The 27,574-nt window shown below is 41.8% G+C and overlaps 1 protein-coding gene across 5 annotated transcripts in view; it reads right to left on the reverse strand.

The window, feature by feature from the left end:
- Positions 1–27,574, reverse strand: part of LOC124046626 (E3 ubiquitin-protein ligase HECTD1-like) — a 40,160-nt gene that overhangs the window by 12,228 nt on the left and 358 nt on the right. For all 5 annotated transcript variants that reach the window (XM_046367230.1, XM_046367225.1, XM_046367228.1 and 2 more), the window contains exons 2-24: positions 24,819–25,102; positions 24,333–24,567; positions 20,807–21,034; positions 20,288–20,569; positions 19,507–19,777; positions 19,158–19,234; positions 17,369–17,467; positions 17,002–17,116; positions 16,698–16,869; positions 15,630–15,768; positions 15,217–15,387; positions 14,834–15,056; positions 14,395–14,658; positions 10,372–10,448; positions 9,092–9,226; positions 8,611–8,757; positions 8,331–8,425; positions 8,125–8,230; positions 2,966–3,100; positions 2,700–2,839; positions 2,282–2,605; positions 1,993–2,159; positions 1,577–1,753 (exon numbers count right to left, since the gene is read on the reverse strand). In XM_046367230.1, coding sequence (XP_046223186.1) covers positions 1,577–1,753; positions 1,993–2,159; positions 2,282–2,605; positions 2,700–2,839; positions 2,966–3,100; positions 8,125–8,230; positions 8,331–8,425; positions 8,611–8,757; positions 9,092–9,226; positions 10,372–10,448; positions 14,395–14,658; positions 14,834–15,056; positions 15,217–15,387; positions 15,630–15,768; positions 16,698–16,869; positions 17,002–17,116; positions 17,369–17,467; positions 19,158–19,234; positions 19,507–19,777; positions 20,288–20,569; positions 20,807–21,034; positions 24,333–24,567; positions 24,819–24,958 — 3,919 coding nt within the window. In that variant the 5' untranslated portion in view covers positions 24,959–25,102. The remainder of the gene's footprint in view (positions 1–1,576; positions 1,754–1,992; positions 2,160–2,281; positions 2,606–2,699; positions 2,840–2,965; positions 3,101–8,124; positions 8,231–8,330; positions 8,426–8,610; positions 8,758–9,091; positions 9,227–10,371; positions 10,449–14,394; positions 14,659–14,833; positions 15,057–15,216; positions 15,388–15,629; positions 15,769–16,697; positions 16,870–17,001; positions 17,117–17,368; positions 17,468–19,157; positions 19,235–19,506; positions 19,778–20,287; positions 20,570–20,806; positions 21,035–24,332; positions 24,568–24,818; positions 25,103–27,574) is intronic.

Genomic DNA, 27,574 nt, shown 5'->3' on the forward strand with positions numbered 1-27,574 from the left:
CATGCATTTCTTTTAAACTAGGGAAATTGTGTCACTTCTCTTGCGTTCTGTACAAGCAGTCAGGCTATATGCAGCAGTTTGGGCCACCTGGCTCGTTGTGAACTGTGTGAAGACCATTTCTTCCTAACAAACACCGTAATTCACTTGCCAGAATTTTACATGATTATGACGTAACAGCAATATTTAGACTTAGGGTTGCCGCTGTTCGATAAAATACGGAACAGTTCCGTATTTCACTGAAAGAATAAATGTTTTGTTTTCGAAATGATAGTTTCCGGATTTGACCATATTAATGACCTAAGGCTTGTATTTCTGTGTGTTTATTATATTATAATTAAGTCTATGATTTGATAGAGCAGTCTGACTGAGCGGTGGTAGGCAGCAGCAAGCTTGTAAGCATTCATTCAAACAGCACTTTCCTGCGTTTGCCAGCAGTTCTTCTCTGTGCTTCAAGCATTGCGCTGTTTATGCCTATCAACTCCCAAGATTAGGCTGGCAACAGTCAAAGGTATATGAAATACAAATGGTATAGAGAGAAATAGTCCTATAATAACTACAAACTAAAAAAAACTTCTTACCTGGGAATATTGAAGACTTATGTTAAAAGGAACCACCAGCATTCATATGTTCTGAGCAAGGAACTTAAACATGAGCTTTTTTTACATGGCACATATTGCACTTCTGTTGCATTATTTATTTGAGACTAAATTTATTTTATTTATTATATTAAGTTAAAATAAAAAAGTGCTTTCAGTATTGTTGTAATTGTCATCATTTATAAAAATAAAAAGTTAAAATAATAATTAACATTTAAAATGTTGTACATTTTTTTTGGTCTTCCAATCGGTATCAGTGTTGAAAAATCAGAATCTGTCGACTTAGGGCGGTCAGAAGCATTAGGTTAAGTAATAGGCCTATGGTGTGAGGTCAGAAGCAGAGGAGAAAGCCTTCAGTTGGAAAACCAGGAACAAAGGCTGGACCGTTTAGAAATGTTGAGTAGCGTCACCCACAAACCACCTGTACAATGTCTGATACATTGTTTTTCAAGTTACTAATAATGTTATGAAAGGACAATGAACAACTGCTGGTTGATATTTTCTGGCTGACCCACAGTATTTAACATACAAAAGTGAGACTTTTCTACGAGCGTTAGTTATAGGTGCTTTGGGTTAAGATGCACTGAAGGCTCCTCAAATTATATAAATGCACTTGATGTTCACAATTTGTTTTGTGGTTGGTCTACCATATTTATCAATGACTCCCTTGTCACTTGTCACTAGTTTTTGCACATCTTATGTTCAATCGTCATAGTTACGTAGCCCGATGTCTCTGAACTACTATTATAACACTACCCCAGTGATGATAATGGGGTGACGTATGGGATTATTCTGGGATAAAGCTAGGCATTATGACCTGCTTTAGCAGTTTAAACATGCATCATCATGTCAGCCGAAGTCCCGCAGAACATTTAACAAACACTTTTTTCATATAAAACAAAAGCTTTGTGTGTGTGTTCAGTTCCACACAGAGGGATGTTTTATTAGATGGTGGGGCTCAGGATGTACTTGTGTCTTACCGTTATGGGCCTCCCCCGTCACCGTACCCTCTCCTGCTGGGTTGCCATCCTGGTCTCTCCACTTCCAGTCAATGCCCCGCACCACGCGTGCACCGGGCACTATGTACTTCATCACCTGGGAGCGGAACAGACGCCTCTGCCTGCGCAGGTTGGCCTCCGCTTCCTTCACTGCTTTACCTGTAGAAGGGAGAAGGAGGTCGGTCAGATTGCTTTGCATCATTCAAATCTAATGAATAATGATTCATAAACATAGTGTCTCAGTAAAATAGTGCTCCTCAAACATACCTTACTAAAATACTTATGTGTTTCTTGACAGCAGTGGTCAGAGCTTAGACCCCCAAAGAGCAAGCAGAAGTGGCACGGACAAACCTCCCATAGAGAAGAAACCTCAAGAGAACCCAGGAGCAGACTCTTACCTAGCTGGTCCTCACACACACCACTGACGGTGCCGTAGATCTCCAGGCCTGATAGAGACAGGTAATGGGTCTGCCCGCTGGCATTCTTCCCCATCTGCTTGATGCGGATGTGTCTCCAGCCCTGTTTCTCCTCTTTGGACGGGTCCAGAGGCCATGTGGCTGTGGACCTTCACAACAGGACAGGACACAAACTCACTGTCAGAATCAGATATAGGTTTTGGATCCTGAGTTTTTCCTGACCATAGGCTCCTGGATATGGGCCCTTCTGACTGGGACAAGACTGACTTACCCCGGCTCGTTGAGGCTGCAGTCCTCCACATGGTTGTAGAGACTCATCCAGGTTTGGCCGTCTTTGGACACCTGGAACACCCAGTTCCTGAGGGCGGAGCGGCCGTAGCCACGTGCGTGGCGCAGGGTGTAGGCAGAGGGGATGACCCACAGGCCTAGGTCGATGGCGAACCAGGCGTTCTTATCATCGTTGGTGTGGCAGTTGAGGGCAGAGCTGTCTCGACTCAGGATGTCCTCCAGTCGTCCATATGGGAGGTTACGACCCTCAGAGGAGGTCACTACCACCAGGCCGTAGGCTGCTGGGTTCACCCACTCATAGGCAGTCCTGGAGACAGAGGAAACACACAAGATTAATACAAGGTTATTTTCTAAATACTTTCTTGTATTGTATAATAAGATGACGATGGGAGGAGACGTACTTTGCATTGGTACCAATCCAGTAGACTATTCCGTTCTCGTCAAAGTCATGCTGGTGTCTGAATGTGAAGGTCTGTCCCTCTCTTAGCTTCTTGACGAAGATGAAGGAGGATCTATCAAAGTCATACCACTGCTTGGCCACCTGGGGGAGAGAAAGGAGATTACTCTGAGACCGCGTGAGTGTTCGCTCAAACTGATCGCCTCAAATATGCTGAATGGACAGATAGTGAGAGAAGATGAAACATGGTTAAGGATGAGGGGGTGGTACCATCTTGAGGAGGTACTGCTCCAGAGACTCCACGGTGGCCAGGGGCTCCATCTTCAGCATACGTCCAGTACGGTCGATCAGCGCCGTCTCCCCAGGCGCGCGCTCCAGACGGAAACGCAACCTCCTCGTCAGGATCTAACACACACACAGGAAGGACGAATAATGGGCATTTGACCTTTGACTGTTTACGAGTACTTGCAGGAGTACTTGCATTCCTCATGAAGTTGATTGAGAGAACGCCAAGAAGTCAGCGAAGCAAAGGGTGGCTACTTTGAAGAATCCATAGTATAAAATTTTGATTTGTTTAACCATTTTTTGGTTACTATATTATTCCATGTGTGTTATTTCATAGTTTTGATGTCTTTACTATTATTCTACAAAAATTAAAGGAAAAACCGTTGAATGAGGTGTGTCCAAACTTGACTAGTACTGAGATATTTATATATATAATAAATAAAGGGCCATTTAAGATTCATTTATTGAAACTATAATATCAACTGGTTATATTACATTGTGGAACACAAACTTTAAAAAAAGGTAGTAACCACAGCAGTGGTGCTTGCTTGTAGAATAGCTCTGCTATGGCATAGCATAGTTTTGTTCATTTTAGCAGACAAAACACTTATTTCCCGAGCCCTTATCACTGTCAAAACACCCATTTTATAGTAAAAATAACCATGATGTAATAAAACAGAATAAAATAGAGCAGAATGTTAAGCGCATCTCGTGTCTAAAACAGCTATTCTCAAAGAGATCATTTGAAACAGTGCTCAATTTGGCAAGATGAAATAAATTTTTCAGAGTTGCAAACCAAACTATGTCTTCTGTTAGAATTTAGTTTATTATACTTGTTCCTTGTTATTTCCTAAAACGATGAACAATTCCACATTGAACACCGAAAGGATTTGAATTATGGCCAGAACATCTGGTTAGCTTAACGGTCAGCTTAACAATTCTGATGAAAATACACCGTCTTCATCAAACTAATGTTTTTGCAGATTTTCAGTGTAGAACCTGTCTATGTTGGGGGGGTTATAGCCAAGGCTAACCAATTCTAAATGCCACTAGCAGTTTACAAAGTAGGGTAATCACTACAGTTAGTTGCCAAAGTGATAGACCCTGCTCGTTTCTACAAAATTGGATTTGAACTGTAACCTTAAATTAAGATCGAAAAGCGTATTTTTGTTTTCATAATTGTTTTTACATTTTGGACTGTGGCACCGAAAAGTATGCATTTATTCCAAAACTGCACATCATTCCTGGAACACATATTTCCCTACTTCAGTCAACCAGTCCATTTAGAATGTGATAAAACTGTCGTAATTTGGCAAGGAATGTAGCTTGTGTAACCCATCAGTTAGATACGTTTTTTATAGGCATTTATTTCTGTAAGCACACACACGTGTAGAGGGAGCGATCAGAACTTAATTGAGTGAGAAAAATGGAATTTAAAGAACATAACTGTGTGATGCTTGGCTTGGTTTATTTGTTGTTGTGTCCCGCAAATGCACATGTACAAATGAACACTACAGTCAAAAGCAAATAGTTTCACAATACAGTGCATTTGGAAAGTATTCAAACTAGAGGTCGGCCGATTATGATTTTCCATTGGAGTACAAAAAAAGCCAATACTGATTCATCGGCTGATTTTTAAAATGTATTTGTAATAATGACAATTACAACAATACCGAATGAACACTTATTTTAACTTAATATAATACATTAATAAAATCAATGTAGCCTCAAATAAATAATGAAACATGTTCAATTTGGTTTAAATAATGCAAAAACAAAGTGTTGGAGAAGAAAGTAAAAGTGCAATATGTGCCATGTAAGAAAGCTAACGTTTAAGTTCTTTGCTCAGAACATATGAAAGCTGGTGGTTCCTTTTAACATGAGTCTTCAATATTCCCAGGTAAGAAGTTTTAGGTTGTAGTTATTATAGGAATTATAGGACTATTTCTCTCTATACCATTTGTATTTCATATACCTTTGACTATTGGATGTTCTTATAGGCACTTTAGTATTGCCAGCGTAACAGTATAGCTTCCATCCCTCTCCTCGCTCCAACCTGGGCTCGAACCAGGAACACATCGACAACAGCCACCCTCGAAGCAGCATTACCCATGCAGAGCAAGGGGAACAACTATTCCAAGTTTCAGAGTGAGTGATGTTTGAAACGCTATTAGCGCGCACCCCGCTAACTAGCTAGCCATTTCACGTCGGTTACACCAGCCTAATCTCGGGAGTTGATAGGCTTGAAGTCATAAACAGCAGAGCTGCTGGTAAAACGCACAAAAGTGCCGTTTGAATGAATGCTTATGAGCCTGCTGGTATCTACCATCGCTCAGTCAGACTGCTCTATCAAATCATAGACTTAATTATAACATAATAACACACAGAAATGCGAGCCGTAGGTCATTAATATGGTCGAATCCAGAAACTATCATCTCGAAAACAAGATGTTTATTAGTAGAAAGAGGAGGAAGGGAAGCGCAACTAAGGTACACAATAGTACATTTTGGTAGATAGAAGGTGCTCTTTGGTAAAAGGGGTAAATTGGTCATCAAAAAGGAGGACCAAGGCACTCTTCATATAATTGATTAAAATGCCTTTATTAGTATGGCATGTTCAATAGAAAAAAAGTTTTTTTTAAACCGACGTTTTGACTGCATAGCCTTCGCCAGGGAGTACCAAAAAAATAAATAAATAATAAAATTAAAAAAACACCCGAAAAGGAATACAAGGTCCTTTTAAACAGCTTTTCAATTAGCCCTAATTGGAAGAGGGAGTGGTTACACAATTGATTGGACACACCTAGTAAGCAATACTATACACATTAAACGGTGAAATACTGTAGCTAAAATACAACTCTAAACTAGAAGTATCAGAACACTAAAAGGTAGTTCTAATTTTAAATATGACTGGGAGAAGTGTCAAGAAAAAGAAAGCTAAATATTCCATAGTACACTAGAACACAGTAAAACATTAACAGTCTAACCACAGCTGAGGGCAATTGAGCAAAATGTCCAAGACGTTTATTCTTTCAGTGAAATACGGAACCGTTCCGTATTTTATCTAACGGGTGGCATCAAGCAGTCTAAATATTCCTGTTACATTGCACAACATTCAATGTCATAATTACGTAAAATTAGTTCGCAATGAGCCAGGCGGACCAAACTTTTGCATATACCCTGACTCTGTGCGCAATGAACGCAAGAGACGTGACAATTTCACCTGGTTAATATTGCTTGCTAACCTGGATTTATTTTAGCTAAATATGCAGGTTTAAAAATATATACTTCTGTGTATTGATTTTAAGAAAGGCATTGGTGTTTATGGTTAGGTACATGTTGGAGCAACGACAGTCCTTTTTCACAAATGCACACTGCATCGATTATATGCAAAGCAGGACACGCTAGATAAACTAGTAATATCACCAACCATGTGTAGTGATAACTAGTGATTATGATTGATTAAGTTTAATGCTAACTAGCACCTTACCATGGCTTCTTACTGCATTCGAATAACAGGCGGGCTCCTCGTGAGGCAGGTGGTTAGAGCGTTGGACTAGTTAACCGTAAGGTTGCCAGATTGAATCCCTGAGCTGACAAGGTAAAAATCTGTCCTTCTGCCCCTGAAAAAGGCAGTTAACCCACCGCTCCTAGGCAGTCATTGAAAATAAGAATGTGTTCTTAACTGACTTGCCTAGTGAAATAAAGAATAAATAAAGGGAGTAAAAAAATTGGTGTCCAAAATTACCGATTGTTATGAAAACTTGAAATCGGCCATTCCGATTAAATCGGTCGACCTCTAATTCAAACCCCTTCCCCCTTTCCTCATTTTGTTACAAAAATATTTTTTGCCTTGTGACAAAAACATTTTCCCTCAAGCTACACATCTACACCCATAATGACAAAGTGACCAGTTATATATTTTTTGAAGTACTTTATTTAATGAAGTACCTTATTTACACAAGTATTCAGACCCTTTGCTATGAGACTCGAAATTGAGCTCAGGAGTATACTGTTTCCATTGATCATCCTTGGGATGTTTCGACAACTTCCAGAAGGACAACCATCTCTGCAGAAGTCCACCAATCAAGCCTTTATGGTAGAGTGGCCAGACTGAAGACACTCTTCAGTAAAAAGGCACACGACAGCCCGCTTGGAGTTTGCCAAAGGGCACCGAAAGAAACAAGATTCTCTGGTCTGATGAAACCAAGATTGAACGCTTCGGCCTGAATGCCAAGCATCATGTCTGGAAGAAACCTGGCACTGTCCCTACGATGAAGCATGGTGGTGGCAGCATCATGCTGTGGGGATGTTTTTCAGGAGCAAAGTACAGAGAGATCCTTGATGAAACCTGCTCCAGAGCGCTGCGGACCTCAGACTGGGGCGAAGGTTCACCTTCCAACAGGACAACGACCCAAAGCACACAGCCAAGACAACACAGAAGTTGTTGCTGCTGTGCAGCGATGCTCCCCATCCAACCTGACAGAGCTTGAGAGGATCCACAGAGAACGGGAGAAACTCTCCAAATACAGGTGAACCAAGCTTGTAGCGTGATACAGCATCGAGTCTTCTTGGGTAATCGCTGCCAAAGGTGCGTCAACAATGTACTGAGTCTGAATACTTATGTAAATGACATTTCAGGTTCTAAAAACCTGTTTTTGCTTTGTCATTATGGGGTATTGTGTGTAGATTGAGGCAGAAAAAAATATTTAAGCAATTTTAAAATAAAGCTGTAAGATAACAAAATATGGAAAGGGGGAAGGGGTCTGAATACTTTCTGAATGCACTGCATTTGGGAAAAAATGGGATCTCTGGTTAAAGATCAAGTTTTGGGCCTCCCGGGTGCATCGCAGTGCTATCTGTGCCACCAGAGACTCTGGGAGAGACCTTCGTCTCTCCCGAGCCCGTACGGGAGTGGTAGCGATGAGACAAGATAATAACTACTAACAGTAACCACTAACAATTGGATACCACGAAATTGGGGAGAAAAGGGGGTTAAAAAAAAAGTTGACGTTAAGTTTGAGTACTCATGCTTATCCCTAGAATGAGTTTTACTGAACCTAAGCTTTAAAAACAGGTTGCTGGAACAAACAAAAACTGACCATCACCACTATACTACTGAGAGGTGTGGTGGAGGAGACTCACCTGCAGGTTATAGGTGGAGCCTGGGGTGTCATACAGGTGCAGAGGTAACCTCTCAATGGACTCCAGGACTGCTAGTAGTTTGCGGATTAAGGCAACTGCGGGTCGGCTAAATTAACGGGACAAACCAGGAAGTGAGCCACTGACAGGTTTTTATTATTTAAAAACACATTTATACAAATTAATTATATAAAAGTCTGAATTATTACCTTTCATCATCTTCGTTTTCACTGAATGCGGTTTTAAATACATTTATTCTTTCCATTAATGGTTTACAATCATGTTTCATGTCAAGTTCCACACTCTGAAAAAGAGAAAAACATTCATTGAGCTGAGTTGGACTAACGAGGAAGTTGGTTACCCAGACAGTATTGAGAAAAAGTATGAAAGGAAGAGAAATCTGCAGCCCAGATGGAACCATATTCACTGTATAGAGTACTACTTTGGGCCAAAGGTCCCTATACACCTCATCCATCCCATCTTACTTACATTATTAAGGACTGTAAAAAGTGCTTGCACTAGGCCACTGCTGCACATTTCATAGGGGGAGATGGTGTTCTCATCCTTGAGAACCACAATCAAGTTTTCCAGAGCCGTTTTCATCAAGTCTCTCCATGTGTTCTCTCCCTCGATACACTGCAACAGAAACAAAACAGCACATTTAACTTTCACCGAGTCCTCAAACCTGTAGCCTACAGCTTCAGACAGAACCAAGAAAACAAAACGACTACATATCACAGAGTGAGTAAATCAAAATATCTACTTCGTTTTTTAAAATTAAAGTACCGATTTACTGTAAATTGTATTAAGGCGCACTTTCCATAAAGTGCAAGTAGACGTGAATTGATGTCAATGTGTGTTGTGTGAGTGGATCAGGGCGATTCCCGCACCTACCGGTCTGTTGGTAATCATAATGTTATCCGACTCTGACATAAATTTAGGTTCGAGTTGATGTGCTTTCCCCCCCTACCTGTCTGTTGGTATGCAGCTCCCAAGCAGACTCCAGCTGGGTGGCGATGTTCCTCAGGGTGACCACCACCCCTCTGGGCATGCTCTCTACCGCCTTGAAGTGGTCATCATACAGGTCTCTGGCCATGGTCTTCACCTGCGTTTCACATTTCTAGCCATTTAGCAGACACTCGTATCCAGAGCCACTTACAAATCAGTGCATTCAACTAAGGTAACACAACCACACATCACAGGAACAGACAGAGGGTCTCTAGGCTCGCTGGGTGTTAAGGAAAAAGTGAGGGATAACTAGCATAAAACTGCCGTTAGGCTTGGGCTGTATACCGGGGGTTTTGGAAATAGACACAGGATGGTTTTTCCAATACTGTTGAAACTATTTGAACTTTTTATACATTGGAATATTTGCAGCAACTTTAAGTAAAATACATTTTCAACTTGTCAAATATATATGTTAGGAGATAAAGAAGATTGTGTTCTTCATTTCACCTGTCAGATTATTTTTCATTATGAAGCTTACAGATAGTAGTACCCAGTCACATAGTGTTTGTTTACAAGCACACAATGACGAGACCAGAGCCTTATGAGTCGCTCAATGTTGTGCAGCACCTGCTCTAGTTACGGTATGGAATTCACAACTAAATGTTCGCCAGCTAGATATCTTATAACTATTAAGTTAACGGTCTAAAATGTGCCAAATGCTCTGCAGTTGTACATTTGGTTCGCTAATGTAGTAGATACTTAGCTATCTAGCAAAGAGGTTAGCTTCTTCCAAAATATGTTGAATATTAGTTTTGTGCGTGCAGTAAACTGGGAGTAGCATTTTTTTGTTATTGTAATAACATCATGAGCTGGGATGTCTGTCCTGAAAATATTATACAGTCTCTGACCTAAACTATGTTTGCAATGTGATCGTTAGCATTCTCTATGGGATTTTATATGTACTTGTTAGCATTGCTAATCTTCGTGTCGCAAAGGCTCAATGGAGTTTGAAAACAGCGCCCCCTGTGTTTAATGCCGGTATTACCTAAGATCCCGGTATGGAACAAGGCTGGTATGAAGGTATGACAATCTGGATACTGCCCAAGCCTAACCGCTGTTATATAAAACAGAAGAATGATATGACGGCTAAACGAGATGGATAATATGTAATGTGCTCTAAAGCAACAAAAAAAAAAACTGTCCCTGTGACAATAGACAAAGTAATCTTCTCAATTCAGGAAGAAGGAAGCTGACTTTAAACAACAACAAAAATACTGCTGAACAGCAGATGGACTCAACCACCTTTTGTTTTGTTTTCTCCAGTTTGGATTTGAGCTTTCTTCCCCTCTTTCCAGTCCAGCCAGTCACAAATTCAGACCCTGTACAACACAACACAGAGAAGGAAAACATTAAGACAATTCACATCAAATGCAGGGCGGACTGAGAGATGCATTTAATGGCTTTCCACTAGCAATCACCACATCATTATAGTAGAGGATAACTTCACATTTTTCTTTATACACACATACACACTACATGACCAAAAGTATGTGGACACATGCACATCAAACATCTCATTCCAACATCATGGGCATTAATATGGAGTTAGTGCCCCCGTTGCTGCTATAACAGCCTCCACTCTTCTGGGAAGGCTTTCCAGATGATGGAACATTTCTGTGGGGACTTGATTCCATTCAGCCACAAGAGCATTAGTGAGGTAAGGCACTGATGTTGGGCAATTAGGCCTGGCTTGCAGTCAGCCTTCCAATTAATCCCAAAGGCTTTCAATGGGGTTGAGGTCAGGGCACTTTGCAGGCCAGTCAAGTTCTTCCACACAGATCTCAACAAACCATTTCTCTATTCACCTCACACTGTCCACTAGGGCATTGTCATGCTGAAACAGGAAAGGGACTTGCCCAAACTGTGGCCACAAAGTTGGAAGCACAGAATCGCCTAGAACGTCATTGTATGCTGTAGGGTTAAGATTACCCTTCACTGGGACTAAGGCGCTTAGCCCCCTTCAAACCATGAAAAACAGCACCAGAGAATATTCATCATCGTCCAAACTTTACAGTTGGCATTATGCATTCTGGCAGGGGGAGTGGCCTACCACTTCACAGCTGAGCCATTGTTGCTCCTAGATGTTTCCACTTCACAATAGCAGTACTTACAGTTGAGCAGGGCAGCTCTAGCATGGCAGAAATTTGACAAACTGGAAATGTGCCTATGACAGTGCCACGTTGAAAATCACTGAGCTCTTCGGTAAAGGTCATTCTACTGCCAATGTTTTTCTTTGTAGATTGCATGGCGGTGTGCTGAATTTTATATACCCGTTAGCAACATGTGTTGCTGAATAGTCAAATCCACTAATTTGAAGGGGTGTCCACATACTTTTAATATAGTTTCAGGGTTTCCGTTAGCCGGTATTACCCAGCTTTTGGCTGTAATTATTTTTTTAAAGGCCAATTGTCCAGGATTAGAAAACAAATCCTATTGAGATAATGCTTTATAGTCTATTAATTGATGGAAATACATTTGACTGGTCATACTTATTGGGCTGAGTTCATTTGCATAATTTAATGGAATTAAATTGGATCTTATTAATTTTTGGGCCATGATTAAAATAAGCGACTCAATTTATCAACTGGCAATTTCAGTGCACTTCTCATTCGCTATTCAAATGCTTAGGCAACAGTAGGGAGGCTTCAGCGTGCCACACAACACTTTGCAATGAATGTGGCACTACATGAGACATCTTCTTGCTTTAAAGTAGCCTAGGCAAAACCCAACCATATCTGTAGAGCAGTAGAGGCTCCTCAGAGAAGGAAGGAGAGGACAATTCCTCAGTGAATTATTATTTATATATTTTTATAGTGAAACATTGTCATTTTTAGATAAAACTATACTATAAACATGTTCACGTCACCAAATAATTTATTAGAACACATTGTTTTGCAATTAAGGTCTACAGTAGCCTCAACAGCACTCTGTAGGGTAGCACCATGGTGCAGCCGAAGGACAGCTAGCTTCCGTCCTCCTCTGGGTACATGGACTTCAATACAAAACCTAGAAGGCTCATGGTTCTCACCACCTTCTATAGACTTACACAGTAATTATGACAACTTCTGGAGGATGTCCTCCAACCTATCGAAGCTCCTGCAGCATGAACTGACATGTTATCCATCCAATTAATCTAGTAGTGAAAGTATAAACTACAGCTAGCACTGCAGTGCATAACATGGGTTGAGTAGTTGACCCAAAGAGAGAGAAAGACAATAGTTGAACAGTTTGGAAACAAATTAATTTCTCTTCCAAGACATGGTAAGCTTTTGGTTTTACTCATTTATTGCCACTGAGACCCACCGGTGCAACTGCTAAACTGCTTACTGATTGAACACTGTACTGAATGCTTGTAGTGGGTTTACTAATGTGTTCGTTCTATTAGCCATGTTGTCTATCACATTACTTTAGCTAATATGGTGATAACAATGTAGGCTATGTCTAGGTTATATGGTTTGACATCCACAAGCGAAGGGAAAAGGTGAGAGGAGAGCGTGTAGAAGGAATACAACGTGGCTGCTATGAAAGTAAATTGTGTGTGTGAGATCAGGGGTGAATTAATTCCTCCTATTCCTCCTATTCTGTTGAAAAACATTTCTTAAAAACGGAAGCAAACGGAACAGTGATAAACATATCTGAATTTGTCCAATAAAAACTCTAATTTGCAACTGTTGGACTAATAATTACACCCTAGATCAGCAGGCAGGAGTGTGAAAGGCGGTATTGAATGTGTCACTGTCTGCCCATGTGTCACGGACTCACCTAATTTCTCTCTACACCTATGTTGTAAACTTTTCATAGGCTAAGTTGTAGCAACCTCATGATGGGGATAGGACCATTTTGTAGTAGCCTGAACCTATTGAAGTTACATTGAACTGGGTGAATGGGATATGAATGACAGGCCTCCAATATGCTGTAATAGAAATAAAGCCATGCTCATGAAACAAAACATTGTCCTATCTTAAAAAGGCAATTATTTTATTTCATTGTCCATATCCTAGTGCCTTGTGTGCGTTGCTGCACTAATAATGTTAAGAAATAGTTGAACATTTTAAGTGAAACGTTCTGATTTATTGCATCAGATTCATTGCTTTTTAAAAGTTGTATGAATTTGGGATCTATAATCCCACAACTGTCCGTTTGGGATATTTCTTTGACAAGCTGACCAATAGCCTAGGTAAACTGTTTTACTATTAAAATAGTAGATTGACATAAGCGGCATGTCCAAACGGCTAGGGGAATCTAAGCTTTCCCTAAGTAAATGGAATTCAATTGCCAAAATGATAGCCTAATTAGCATACTCCTGTCTTTACAGAAACAAATAAAAACAGTTTGGAAAGAGAAGACCATGACAAAAATACTAATGACTTTTAGTTATGAAAAATATAAACTTAATTGAGTGAACAAGCGTAGGCCGGTAGTCTATCTTATTGGCACCAGCAGAAAACATCGGCCACATCCCCAGTGAGTGTGCAGTGCACATATTCACTCGATCATTGTTGGGTCAGTGACACATAAGTCTGTTTTAGGACAATAATTTCCTCCTCCAGTTTAGATGGACGTCATATTATATCTCCCCTTCTCAGAGGCCCAAAAAAAGATTCTGCTGTCTCCAGTCATATAACGTTTAGTAGAATTGCATAACGTAGGTTTCTCTCTTTGCACAGGAAAAACATCTGATATAGCTTATAGTCCAGGCCTCTACACTACACACTCAGCTATGCAACAGTAATTGAGTTATATTAGCCTAAATTATGACTATCCAATCAATCACATTATGATTAGTAGGCTCTTACATAAGTCTGCAAATGTGATGATACATGGAATGATTTATTATAAAGGTGCATTTTTATGGTGAAAATGTGCTTCCTGAAACATGAAAGTCACACCAGCCTATGTATAGGCTAGTGATTTTGCTGTTCATTACTGGGGAAAAGTAATTGTGTGCAGTAAGGACACACATCATCGCCTCCTAAATTTGCATGTTCTGTTACGATTAATTACCATAATATAAAATGTGATTTTTGTCATTCTGAGCACCGTGTGTCAGAATCAGGTTATGGTAAATTTCTCAAAACGTCTGGTAAATTAAAATTCTGCCAGTCAAATGTCCGGACACATTTTCATAACGGAAACCCTGAGATGAGATAAATAAATAATAAAATGAGAGAGATTAATCTATAAACAATTTAGGCCCATTTAACTACAGAATTAAATACAACAAAATTATATGATCTATATGCAGTGAAGTTCAAACTAACGGACCTAGTGATGTTTCAGCGGTGAAGGAGTGCTTCGTGCCCCTGTTTGACTCAAACACGAAGCCGGGCAGGTCCTCCTTGAGGATGGTGGCCTGCTGTCCGTCAGAGTTGTGGATGGCGATCTCTCCCTCCTTCAGGCAGGTCAGGGACCAGTTCCCCACCGTCAGCTTGGTGGGACCCAGGGCAGACAGAATGGGCTGGCTGGCTGTCACAGGTTTCACCTGGCTCCGGGCACGCTGCAGCTTCTCCAAAAACTCACTACGACTTTCTGGGTGGGTAGTACAACACGGTTATTCACTTGTTACAACTGCATGTATGCGAGTGGAGGGAGCTCATTCTGGCCTCAATTCCAAATAAGAGATGGAGAGGAATAAGTAACCAGTTGAGGAAAGTTCAAGTCATAACATACCAGGTCGGTTGAGAAGGTATGCAGCTAGGTCTACCTGAGCTGTCGGAGCCTCCCTCGGGGCTGCCGCTGGAGTACATGGTGGCCAGCTTGCCGTCCAGGATGAAGCGGAACCATCCGTTGGAGCCGTTGGAGAGCTCCAGGGCTGCAGCATCACTCCAGATGTACAGGCAGTCCCTCCCCCTGATAATGGACCAGTCACGCCAGTGGTAGGGCTTCCCCTGCTGCACCTCTTTGGCATCCTCCTGTGGCTCATCCTCCTGGTGGAACCAGAGATATTTACTTTACATTTTAGTAATGTAGCAGACGCTCTTATCCAGAGATTTTGAATACATTTTCTATGCGGAACACTTTATTACACAGAAATCACAAAGCTCTATCAGTGTATATTTGGACTGCATTATGGTGTTCTTATTGCACCTTCTCTGGTTTGGACACCTCCTCGTTCTCATCGTCTGAGGTGGGTCCCGCCAGAGTGGACACCTTGTTGATGACGCCCAGTCTAGCCAACTGGTCCAGGAAGACATCTCCCCCTTTGTCCACCAGGTCTCTGATGATCTGCAGTGCCAGCAGGTGACCGTCATCATCGTCCTTTACAGGAAGAGACACCAAATTTAACTTAGCCTGTGGATTACTAGAGAGCTGGTGCAACTAAATTGCTTTTTAACAGGCATTCGGTTATTGGTGGACATTGTGAATAGTGGAGGATCTCTCACACACACACACACACACACACACACACACACACACACACACACACACACACACACACACACACACACACACACACACACACACACACACAAAGAGATGGATGTTGTGTAGTGCCGTACCTCCTGATCCAGTACGGTGGCGGTGATCTCCACTAGCACGGTTGGCAAGTTGTGACCGGCGTCAGAGTCACACACCTCCTTCAGCAGCACTTCACAGCTGTAGTGGATCATCTTCCTGATCAGAGCCAGGCTAGCTTTCCTGTAAGGGACAGAGGGACGACATGTTAAAGCACCAATGTCACTTTTTGGGCAACCTGACCAAATGCCCATAGAAATGTGAGTTATAGATCTGTCATGATTATTGAAAGCAAGTATGAGATGCATAGAACAGATCTGTGTCGTTTTTGAGTCTTTTGCTTTCGGTTTTGTACACCAGCTTCAAAACAGCTGAAACTACAATATTTTTTATTAATGAAAATATATTTCACAGTGGTTTAGATGGTACAATGATTCTCTGAACGAGAAACTGAAATTAGGCAAACTATTAGAATTTTAGCAACCAGGAAATAGAGGCAAGATTTCTGCCTATTGCACCTTTAATGCAGGGGTTTCCAAACTTTTTCAGCCCGACAGTATTTCAATCTGAAGACATTATGGTTTGAAGTGACTGAAATGCTTTAGAAAAGGGATTGAGAAGTTCAGATGAGCATCAGGCAATAATGTTGTATGATCTCTATGTAGAAAAGAACCTTATTGTTGATGATGTTCTTTCCCCCCTAGTCTGATTTAGAGCCTGGTCTTGTCCACTAACAGCTAACAGCTTGTGGGCATAGTAGAGAAACAGTAAGTACATGTTCCTGAGAGTCTTACAGTATCTTTCAGTGATGGGGTTAAAATATTTTGTAGCTTAAAAAAAGATAGAGACACGTGTAGGGAGAAAAAAAACCCACTCTGTTTATTACAATAGCATGTAGCAGCTACCAGAGGTTACGGTTCTATGAACCAACCGCAAAAATTGTGTCGCAAACCCATTTTCAAATCACGCGACCCATAGTTTGGGAAACCCTATGTTAATGGATTTGTATGTGTCCCTATTCAAATAAAATTGCATTCAGGACCTCAGTAATATATACTCTGTGAGTTTAGACAAAGGTCCTTTGGTCAAGTTACTCTCAAAGTTGTGCTTACCTAATAGAAGGTAGCATGGTTTGCTGAAAGGTTTGTGCAAATACTGGTAGCAGCCTCTTCAGGTAGATGGGGGCCATCTCAGGGTCTCCTTTGGGTTCGCTGCCCTCCTCCTCCTCGTTCAAGTCTTTCTTCTTCTTGTCCTCTCCTTTGTTAACAGGGCACATCCAGTCTCCTTCAGAACAAAAGAGAACACGTGAAATGACCACTGTCCTTTATTCTCTGATGGGCATGAGCCACTGACGACCAAGGATTTTCATGGAATCAGTCGGCAGCACAGCTGTTAATATATATTGTTAGAACTAACCAGGAGACTGGAGAATGGCTACCACCTCACTGTGGCCACGCTCCCTTGCTTTGTCCAGGGGAGTTTTCCCATCTTCATCTCGGAGGTCAGGGTTGGCTCCATGTCGCAGTAGAGTCTATAGACACATAGAAAAATGCTTACTAGGGGAACTTACTGTATCTGCCTGTATTCCCAAACAACATATAGAGGAGGATAGGGTGCACACGCAAAAACTTTATCCTATGTTTTCTTTACATTCATTGAATTCAATATACACCAGCAGGCAACAGTCCAGCTGCTGGGCCTTTATCAAGGGATGTTGTTGGAAAAAACAGCCGTTTGAGCCTTACAAGAGATTTCCTCTCAAGGTTAAAGAGACCATAGCTACCTTTGCTACTTGAGGCCGTCCAAAACAGGCAGCATAGTGGAGGGAGGAGGACCTCTGACCTCTGTTGACATCAGCACCTCTCTCACACAGGAACTCAACCTGGGACATCAACCACAACAGGGGTTATTCAACAGGGTCTTGATAATGAAGGCTCGCAAAGAACAACTTTTTACAACATTTTGGAACAGACGTGTATTATTGGGCTCTCCTTATTTCAGTCCATTTTCTTCTGTTTGGTGCCAAATGAATACAATGGTGTCGTGGTCTGGTTTCGGGGTGACAAACAAGCTATTATGTAACCAAACCATAGTAATCCGTCTGCATTAGGCCATGCATACAGTTTGTTGCTATGGACACCTATTGACAGAACCTTGAGCACTGAACCCATTCTTGCAGCACAACAGGGAAGAGATACTGTCCTTAAAAGGATACTTTGGGATTTTGTCAATGAGGCCATTTATCTACTTCCCCGGAGTCAGATTAAGTCATGGATACAATTTGTGTCTCTATGTTCAGTATAAAGGAAGTTAGAGGTAGTTTACTGAGCCAATGCTAACTAGCATTACTGCAATGACAAAGTACCTTCGGAAAGTATTCGGACTCGGTCACTCTGACAGAGCTCCTCTGTTGAGATGGGAGAACCGTCCAGAAGAACAACCATCTCTGCAGCACTCCACCAATCAAGTCTTTATGGTAGAGGCCAGACGGAAGACACTCCTCAGTAAACGGCACATGACAGCCCGCTTGGAGTTTGCCAAAAGGCACCTAAAGAAACAAGATTCTCTGGTCTTATGAAACCAAGATTGAACGCTTTGGCCTGAATGCCGAGCATCACGTCTGGAGGAAACCTTGCACCATCCCTATGGTGAAGCATGGTGGCGGCAGCATCATGCTGTGAGGATGTTTGTCAGCGGCAGGAACTGGGAGACTAGTCAGGATCGAGGCAAAGATGAACAGAGCAAAGTACAGAGATCCTTGATGACAACCTGCTCCAGAGTGCTCAGGACCTCAGATTGGGTTCTTCTTCCAACAGGACAACACCCTAAGCATACAGCCAAGAAAACAGCCAGAGCCCAGACTTGAACCCGATCAAACATCTCTGGAGACTTGAAATTAGCTGTGCAGCACGGCTCCCTTCCAACCTGAGAGCTTGAGAGCATCTGCAGAGAAGAATTGGAGCAATTCCCCAAATACAGGTTTGCCAAGCATGTAACGTGTACCCAAGAAGACTCGATGCTGTAATCACTGCCAAAGGTGCTTCAACAAAGTACTGAGTAAAGGGTCTGAATACTTATGGAAATGTGACATTTACGTTTTTTATTTTATCTATACATTTGCTAAAATGTCTAAAAAGCTGTTTTTCTTTGTCATTATGGGATATTATATCGTCATTGTAGGGTATTGTGTGTAGATTGACGAGGGAGGGAAACAATTGTATCCATTTTAGAATTAAGCTGTAACGTAACAAAATGTGGAATAAGTGGAAGGGTCTGAATACTTTCCGAAGGCACTGTATATGGGTATCTGCATTGCGCTAACGCTAGTAAGTAATTGTTCTAGAGCTAGTTAACAACTTCCTTCAACTGTGTGCAGAGACATAAAAATGGTATCCATGAGCTCATCTGACTCTGGGGAACTAGATACAGTGCCTCATTTCCAAAATATATCTTTAATCCCCCTGGCACAATAAGCCATTCTGTTCTGTTCGCATGCGTAATGGTCCCCATAATGTATTGGGTAATCTCTGTAAAGAGATGGAGGGATACGAGACCAGTCTAAAATAGCTTACCATTTCCTGTGTGCCAAACGCAGAGGCCCAATTCAAAAGAGTCTGCCCGACATCATCCATGAAATTCACTTCAAAAGCTGCAACATAGGAACCATTTTAAGCAATTGAATATGCGTGTGCAATAACAGACACTTTTCATAAACATGACACATTTACCATTATGCAAAACAAACGGCTGAAATTAAGAAAAATTGCACCATTACACCAGATTGGACAAACTTCCTCTGCCACATCATCATGTGCCCTAGCCTCCTGACAGACCAACATATAGGATATATCTGGGTCCCAAATGGTGCCCTATTCCCTTTACAGTGCATTACTTTTGAGCCAATACTATCCACCCACCCACCTCCGGTGTCGATGGCATCAATGAGAGCGTCTGTGTCTTTGCTGCGGATACAGTCGATGAGCTGTCGGTGGGAACGCTCCCCGGAGCTGTCCAGCCGTCGCAGGCCCGGGATGCGCCCTGTTGAGCCAGCGGTGGATTTGGGCAGAGCCTTGCGGCCCTCGAACAGCAGCACCAGCAGCAGGTCCACCAGACGCATGGTGTCCAGAACACAGCGCTCGTCCCCCTGCATGGCACTCTGCATGGAGTCAGGCAGAGCAGAGCGTAGCAGATCCTATACACACACAGGAAACACACACACACACACAGAGAGACAAAACAAAAACACCACTTCTATTATTATCCCATTATTCTCTTATACTAGTCATAGTGTCACTTCAGAATAGCTCTCATTACAATACAGTTCTCTTCACTAATATATTCTGAAATTAGATCCTTTCAACGTTTGTTATTTTTATTACTGTTAGCTTTCAAGATATTGCAGTTCATATATTAAACATTGTGCCAATAAAATTGCTATGAAATACATTATGAATTCTTACTAATACAGAAATGTGTCCCAGAGTGCTCATAACACCAAATACAGCTACCACAAATCAAACTGAAATAATTTGACAAGGACTTAAAATAAAAGCCATCTAATAAAACTATTCTCATTCTCTGAGATATGAGCTGGTCTTTAAAGACTCACATTGAGAAAAGTATTTTGTACCAACAATGGGCAATTTGATTTGTAAGTGTTTTTAAAGTTTTTTTAACAATACTAAATGTAAAATGTCCTTACATGAGTGACGAGGGGAGAGCCTCTGCACAGCGTGGACAGCAGGCTAACGATGGTGGACACCTGGTTGGAGAGTTTGGAGTCGGCAGCGGTGGGTTGGGCCCCAGTGGAGGTCCGGCCTGGCTTACAGGTGGAGGAGGGGCCGGAGACCATGCCCCCTGCCGCCGCCATCCGGGACAGCAGCTCCTCTGTCAGACCGTGCTTGGCCAGTGGCGCGGGGTCCACCCCTCGACGGGTGAACCGGTCCGCCAGGGAGGCAAAGCAGCGCAGAGCACCGTCAGACACCTGTCAATCAATGGGTTGCATTTTCATCAATAACAATGCAATCATTTGCAACTAGACCGTCAAGCTTCTTTCCAGTGATAATTGATTCAATTTATATAACTGATTGGATTTATATACCACTTTTCCAGTAGTTCAAAGCACTTAATATAGAAATGGGGAAAATTCATTCATCCACCACCAATGTGCATGGATGACCACCCCCCCAACCGATGACCCCTGAGTGGGTGTGCCATTCACCTGGTGGTCTTCGTGTTTGAGCAGACTGGAGAGGGACTCCACGCAGGTCTCCAGAGAGGAGTCCTGGGGCTCCATCTTGCTGCACAGGCGAGACACCACAGACATGGCAGAGTGCAGGGTGTCCTTATGGACCAGATGACCGCTGTCCCGGATGAAGCTAAGCACACAGTTCAGACCCCCAGCCTCAAACACTGCACCAGACTCCCTGGTACAGATCAGCTCCAGCACCTGACAAATGACACCACAAATAGTCAGCAGAAGAATATTTTCATAAATGATTATTTATGATGCGCGGCCCATCTTTTTTACTATGGATTTCACAACGAGGACTCTGCACCTGACTACTTTTGAGTAGGAGCATGTTCTGTAATATTCTACCACATACATAAGCCCTTCCTAAACCAGATATATATGTTGTGAAACATGACCTACATATTCAAGACCTAATTTGAATAAACTCCTCATACCCATCTTGTGATTTGAATAAAAAGGTCCCAGGTAAAGAAAGAGAATGTTTTCTTGCAGGGTGTAACATGTTATTTTTCTTCCACCAGCAACTGTGGCAGGTAGATGAAAAGAAATCTACCAGCCAAAATATTTTTGGGGTCATAATTACATTTCTTTTAAACAACTGATGACCATGTTTTGTAATGTTTCTAAAACAATACATGTATTAATAAGTAATGTGCTAAATTTAAATGTCATATTTTCTTTCAACCAAAATATCAGATTAGACCAAATGTTCAGCTTCCCCTTTAAGGGTGTGAGATTAACGGGGTCACTGGAGTCATGTCACGTGTGTCTGTATGTGTGTGAGATTTGGGATGTGACTAGTAGTAGACAGTGGCTGCAGTCCAAATTAAAAGTCGACAGCCCTTGGCCCTAAACCCTCGGCCCTTGAATGACGTATTACATCGTCACATCAGAGTGTACCTTAAATGTCCCTTGCCCAAGCGAGGGAGAGTGATGATCGGAGAGACAACGTCCTTGGTGGAAATCTTGAAATTGAACTTCAAAAACAACCAATCTAAAGCTATTATTGTGTCTAGCAAGCTAACGTAGCTAGTTAGCACTCCTGTCAGGTTGCTAGCTAGCTACAGTTACTTATAGCTGGCTAGTTAGTTTTATAGTTTGGTCATTTATTCCAATAAATTTCAGAATGCCCAAAAATCTGTTTCTAAAGCTAACAACGTTTTATAGGCTCCTCACTATGAGACTAAGCCAATATGCCAACACTAAAATCAAAGTCATCTATACATATTTTTTTTGTAAGACAGCATCATAATTTTATCTCACATGCAAAAAAAATACAGCCACGTTGATTGAATGACACCGTGCCACCGGAGTTTGACACGCGACTACAGTTTGCATTGAATTGTGGGTCATGAGTAAATTAGACCAACATTGATGCCTGTTCCTCCAAAAAATGATCAGCACTTCACTCACAGTGTGCAAAACTGTTGCTGCGCGAGGTGGGATGTAGTATTCGTATTTCTTGGTGAAAACAGCTACTTCAGCATTTTTAAGCTAGAAATCGCACATATGCTCATACTTGACTTTTGACTATTTTTTATTCACAAATGCAAATGTAATGCTCGCACTGTAGAGCCCTGAAAATTGACCTCCCGCCAACGTGACTGGTGAAGTAGACATTCTTACTAGAGGTCGACCGATTAATTAGGGGCGATTTCAAGTTTTCATAATCGATAATCAGCATTTTTGGACACCGATCGTGGCCGATTACATTGCACTCCACAAGTAGACTGCGTGGCAGGCTGGCTACCTGTTATGCGAGTGCAGCCAGGAGCCAAGGTAAGGTGCTAACTAGCATTAAACATATCTTATTAAAAAAAACTATCAATCTTAGCATAATCACTAGTTAACCACACATGGTTGATGATATTACTAGTTTATCTAGCTTGTCCTGCATTGCATATAATCAACTGTTCATTTATCATTGAATCATAGCCTACTTCGCCAAACGAGTCATGATTTAACACGCGCATTCGCAAAAAAAAGCACTGCCGTTGCACCAATGTGTACCTAACCATAAACATCAACGCCTTTCTTAAAACCTGCATATTTAGGTAATATTGCCTGCTAACATTAATTTATTTTAACTAGGGAAATTGTGTCACTTCTCTTGCGTTCTGTGCAACAGAGTCAGGGTATATGCAGCAGTTTGGGCCGCCTGGATTGTTGCGAACTGAATGAAGGCTATTTCATCTTAAAGACAGCCAACAAGTGCATTTGCGAAAAAAGCACAATCGTTGCACGAATGTACCGAACCATAAACATCAATGCCTTTCTTAAAATCAATACACAGAAGTTAGCAGGCAATAGCACGCAGTCAGGGTAAATGCAACAGTTTGGGCCGCATGGCTTGTTGCGAACTAATTTGCCAGAATTTTACGAAATTATGACATAACATTGAAGGTTGTGCAATGTAACAGGAATATTTAGACTTAGGGATGCCATCCGTTAGATAAAATACGGAACGGTGCCGTATTTCACTGAAAGAATAAATGTTTTGTTTTCTAAATGATAGTTTCCGGATTTTACCATATTAATGAACCTAAGGCTTGTATTTCTGCGTGTTATTATATTATAATTAAGTCTATGATTTGATAGAGCAGTCTGACTGAGCGGTGGTAGGCAGCAGCAGGCTCGTAAGCATTCATTCAAACAGCACTTTACTGTGTTGGCCAGCAGCTCTTCGCAATGCTTCAAGCATTGCGCTGTTTATGATTTCAAGCCTATCAACTCCCGAGATTAGGCTGGCAATACTATAGTGCCTATAAGAACATACAATAGTCAAAGGTATATGAAATACAAATGGTATAGAGAAATAGTCCTGTAATAACTACAACCTAAAACTTCTTACCTGGGAATATTGAAGACTCATGTTAAAAGTAACCACCAGCTTTCATATGTTCTCATGTTCTGAGCAAAGAACTTCAAACGTTAGCTTTTTTTTTTTTTTACATGGAACATATTGCACTTTTACTTTCTTCTCCAACACTTTGTTTTTGCATTATTTAAACCAAATTGAACAGGTTTCATTATTTATTTGAGACTAATTTGATTTTATTGATGTATTATATTAAGTTAAAATGAAAGGGTTCATTGTTCATTCAGTATTGTTGTAATTGTCATATATATATAGATATATACACACACACACACACACACACACACACACACACACACACACACACACACACACACACACACACACACACACACACACACACACACACACACACACACACAAAAAATCGGTATCGGCGTTGAAAAATCATAATCGGTCGACCTCTAATTCTTACCCACCAATACCTAAATCGACCCGCATTTGGCAAGTGTTCATTTTATGCCCTCAAGCAAACAGTTGATCACATAAAATAAAAAAAAGCAAGGGAATTGTTTTTATAAAGTAGAACAAAAACAACTTCTCCACAGAGGCGTAATGCTCCCACAGTGTTTAATAGAATAATGCTTCAAGCCCAAATTCTAAATAAAAGCGTACCTTGACACACTGCTCGGCCAAGTCTCTGCTGGTCCTGTTGTTGAGCTCCACCACCACCAGGCGGTTACACAGAGCCTTGATGGCCCCGTCCACGCCCACGATCCTGCGGGTGCACTCAGCCGACACATCCAGGTAGTATGTGATGGCGCGGGCCGTCACCTCCAGCACGTTGTCCGGGGCGCTTTCGTCCAAGAAGATCTTACACAGGGCGGGGAGGAAGGTGCGTGGGGGACACCTGGGGGACAGAGGAGGGAATATATAACCTTTATTTATACAGGTTATTCTCAATGAGAAAATCTATTTTGCAAGAGAGGACTAGCTATATGAACATAAGCATCCATGAACGACTCAACAGTAACCAAATAAAAAGGCTTGTGCCGTCATTATAGGCAGTTTGTATAAGCGCGACATTGTCCTCTCAACAGTGTGACTAATGCTTGAGATGTTTGTGAGATAGACAGTTGACAGTGTGTGTTGGTGACTCACGTCTCGAAACAGCGGTCCACGTTGTCAGACATGAGCAATAACATGCAGAGCTGCTCCAGGGCGATCAGCTGCATGTCCCTCTCATCTCCCTGGCCCATCTGGAGCCACTCCAGCAAGGTGTCTGGGTCCACGTCCGCCATGATTACCCCCCTGCTACAGCTCCCTATCTGGCACCTAGCCCAATCACTGCTGTGGGCTGAGCTGGGGACTCATCCGCCGGATGGAGAAAACACGGACAGGTCCAATCACTGCTCCCTCCTGTGTGTCATGTAGTATTCCTTCACCTGGGGTGGAGAGGTAGATGGGGGGGGAGAGAGAGGGCAAACGCTAGCGTTTAATTTAATCATGACTGGCTCAACTTGCAGTTGCCAATGGGATTACGTTGGGCAAATCAGAGCAACAAAAGTTTGTAGCTAGTTCACGTGACATCTGAAACATGGTAATTGCTATAAATAACTAAGCAGTAACTTTTCCTCTCAGGAAAATAACAGGTTTTGGGCCTCACTTCTCTGGGTACTGTATGTAACAATAATAATAAAAAATGGGACTTCAAGAACACAAAGTCACTTTACAACATAGAATCAAGAACATACATCAAGAATTTAACAAATAAAACAGGAGTCAAATAAACATCAGACTAAACAAAAACATGAATAAAAAGAGGGGTGGGCTCAAAGATGGGAAAGAGTGATGTATCAGTGTATGGAGAGGGGAGGGTTGGGATACAAACCCAGTCTAGGGTAAGGAGGGGGTCGGGATACGAACCTGGTTTAGGGTAAGGGGTGGGATTTGGGTTGGGATGCGAACCCGGTTTAGGGTAAGGTGCAGGATTGGGATACGAACCCGGTTTAGGGTAAGGTGCGGGATTGGGATTACGTACCCGGTTTAGGGTAAGGGGGCGGGATTCGGATACGAACCCGGTTTAGGGTAAGGGGGCGGGATTCGGATACGAACCCGGTTTAGGGTAAGGGGGCGGGATTCGGATACGAACCCGGTTTAGGGTAAGGGGCGGGATTAGGATACGAACCCGGTTTAGGGTAAGGGGCGGGATTAGGATACGAACCCGGTTTAGGGTAAGGGGCGGGATTGGGGTTGGGATACGAACCCGGTTTAGGGTAAGGGGTGGGTTTGGGATACAAACCCGGTTTATGGTAAGGGATGGGAATGGGATACGAACCCGGTTTAGGGGCGGGATTGGGGTTTGTTGTGTATTTCTCTGCTTGTATGTGGGTGGGGGCGCTTTAGGAGGGAATGAAAGAGAATGATGGCCTCAAGAGTTACAATTGGCTGGAGGGAGGGAGGGAGTTTCAGTGCCTAGGAGCAAGGCAAGATGGTGAGGGCTTTGTAGGTCAGAAGGAGGATCTTATCAATGCATTGGGAGACAGGGAGCTATTGGAGTCGACAGGAGTGATGTGCTGCCAGGATTTAGTGTGGGTCAGGAGTCAAGCTGCAGACTGGAGGTATCATCTCCACACAATACGGAGCTCAACTATTTTTGGTTGGGGGTTGGACTATGTTCATTAGGACTTGAAACAGTAAAACAGTGTCAATTTGTTAGAGCCTGGATGGCTATAGGATAAGACACTTGGGGTAGATCCTCTTATCAACAGATTCATCACAAATTACCAGAGAACATTTGCAGTTTCTATAACTGGCAACTACTGACTCCCACCGAATTGTCTCTCAGACGTTTCTAGTACTTGTGTAGGAATTAGGCCTATGTTCCATTTATTTTGAGCCACCAACTGAATGTCCAGAAAGGATAGCCCAGTACTAGGTAACGTTTATCTATCTTACATCTACAGTCTGACAATGGAGACACACTAATAATGTGCAGACAGCCTATCTCCTTACTTTTGACATTATCATTATTCTCCTAATGTCACAAATCCTTTTGACGTTTATTATCATTATTCAAGTAGCCTATCTCCTTACTTTTGACATTATCATTATTCAAGTAGCTAGCTAATGTCACAAATCCATTATTATTAGTAACACCAGAAAGTACAGCAAACATAAACAGGTCTTTATATAGACCTAACTAACTAGCTACAGTAGCTAGTTAATTCCATCATGACTTGGTTCGCTTTTACTACGGAAAAGTTTAGCAAACGTAATTTACTGACATTTCAGTTGTGAACGAACTGCTAGTTAACGTTAAGTGGCAGCATAACAATTTTACAAAACAAGTTATACTGCATAGCTAGCTAGCGTAAACAACCTAACGTTTGCTATAAGGCTTGGCTACACTTAGCTAGGTACTGGCTAACTAGCCCAGTTCTATCAACATAACGTTAGCCATCTGTCCACGAAGACAAAAAACGTATTACCTGCTGTAGTTAGCTTACTGTTAGAGGACTAACAGTTAGCTATATTTAGCTAAGCGAACGTTAGCATTTAAGCATTTAACCGGTAATTGTTGGCTAATACAAGTCAATTACAATTAATTCAATAACTACTACTTCATGCTCAACGACATAATATATCAAACTCAACAGACTGTATAGGAGGACGCCAACATTTGCGTCTTATTTTGGTTTATCTGTAAATCACTAGACAGCTAAATTAACGTTAGCGTACCTAGCTCATCCTACCGAGTCAGATTAACAGTAGTTAGTCGCCTAAAATCAAACAATGAAACTGCTACAATAATTACTAACATGTATATTCTGAGGTTTGAATAATACAGAAGAGTTCAAAACATGGTCGTAATACAATGTTACAATGCATGGCCTGACCATCAACACATAATCCGC

Source organism: Oncorhynchus gorbuscha, linkage group LG10 (genome assembly GCF_021184085.1).
Source record: "Oncorhynchus gorbuscha isolate QuinsamMale2020 ecotype Even-year linkage group LG10, OgorEven_v1.0, whole genome shotgun sequence".
In the NCBI taxonomy this organism is placed as follows: Eukaryota; Metazoa; Chordata; class Actinopteri; order Salmoniformes; family Salmonidae; genus Oncorhynchus; species Oncorhynchus gorbuscha.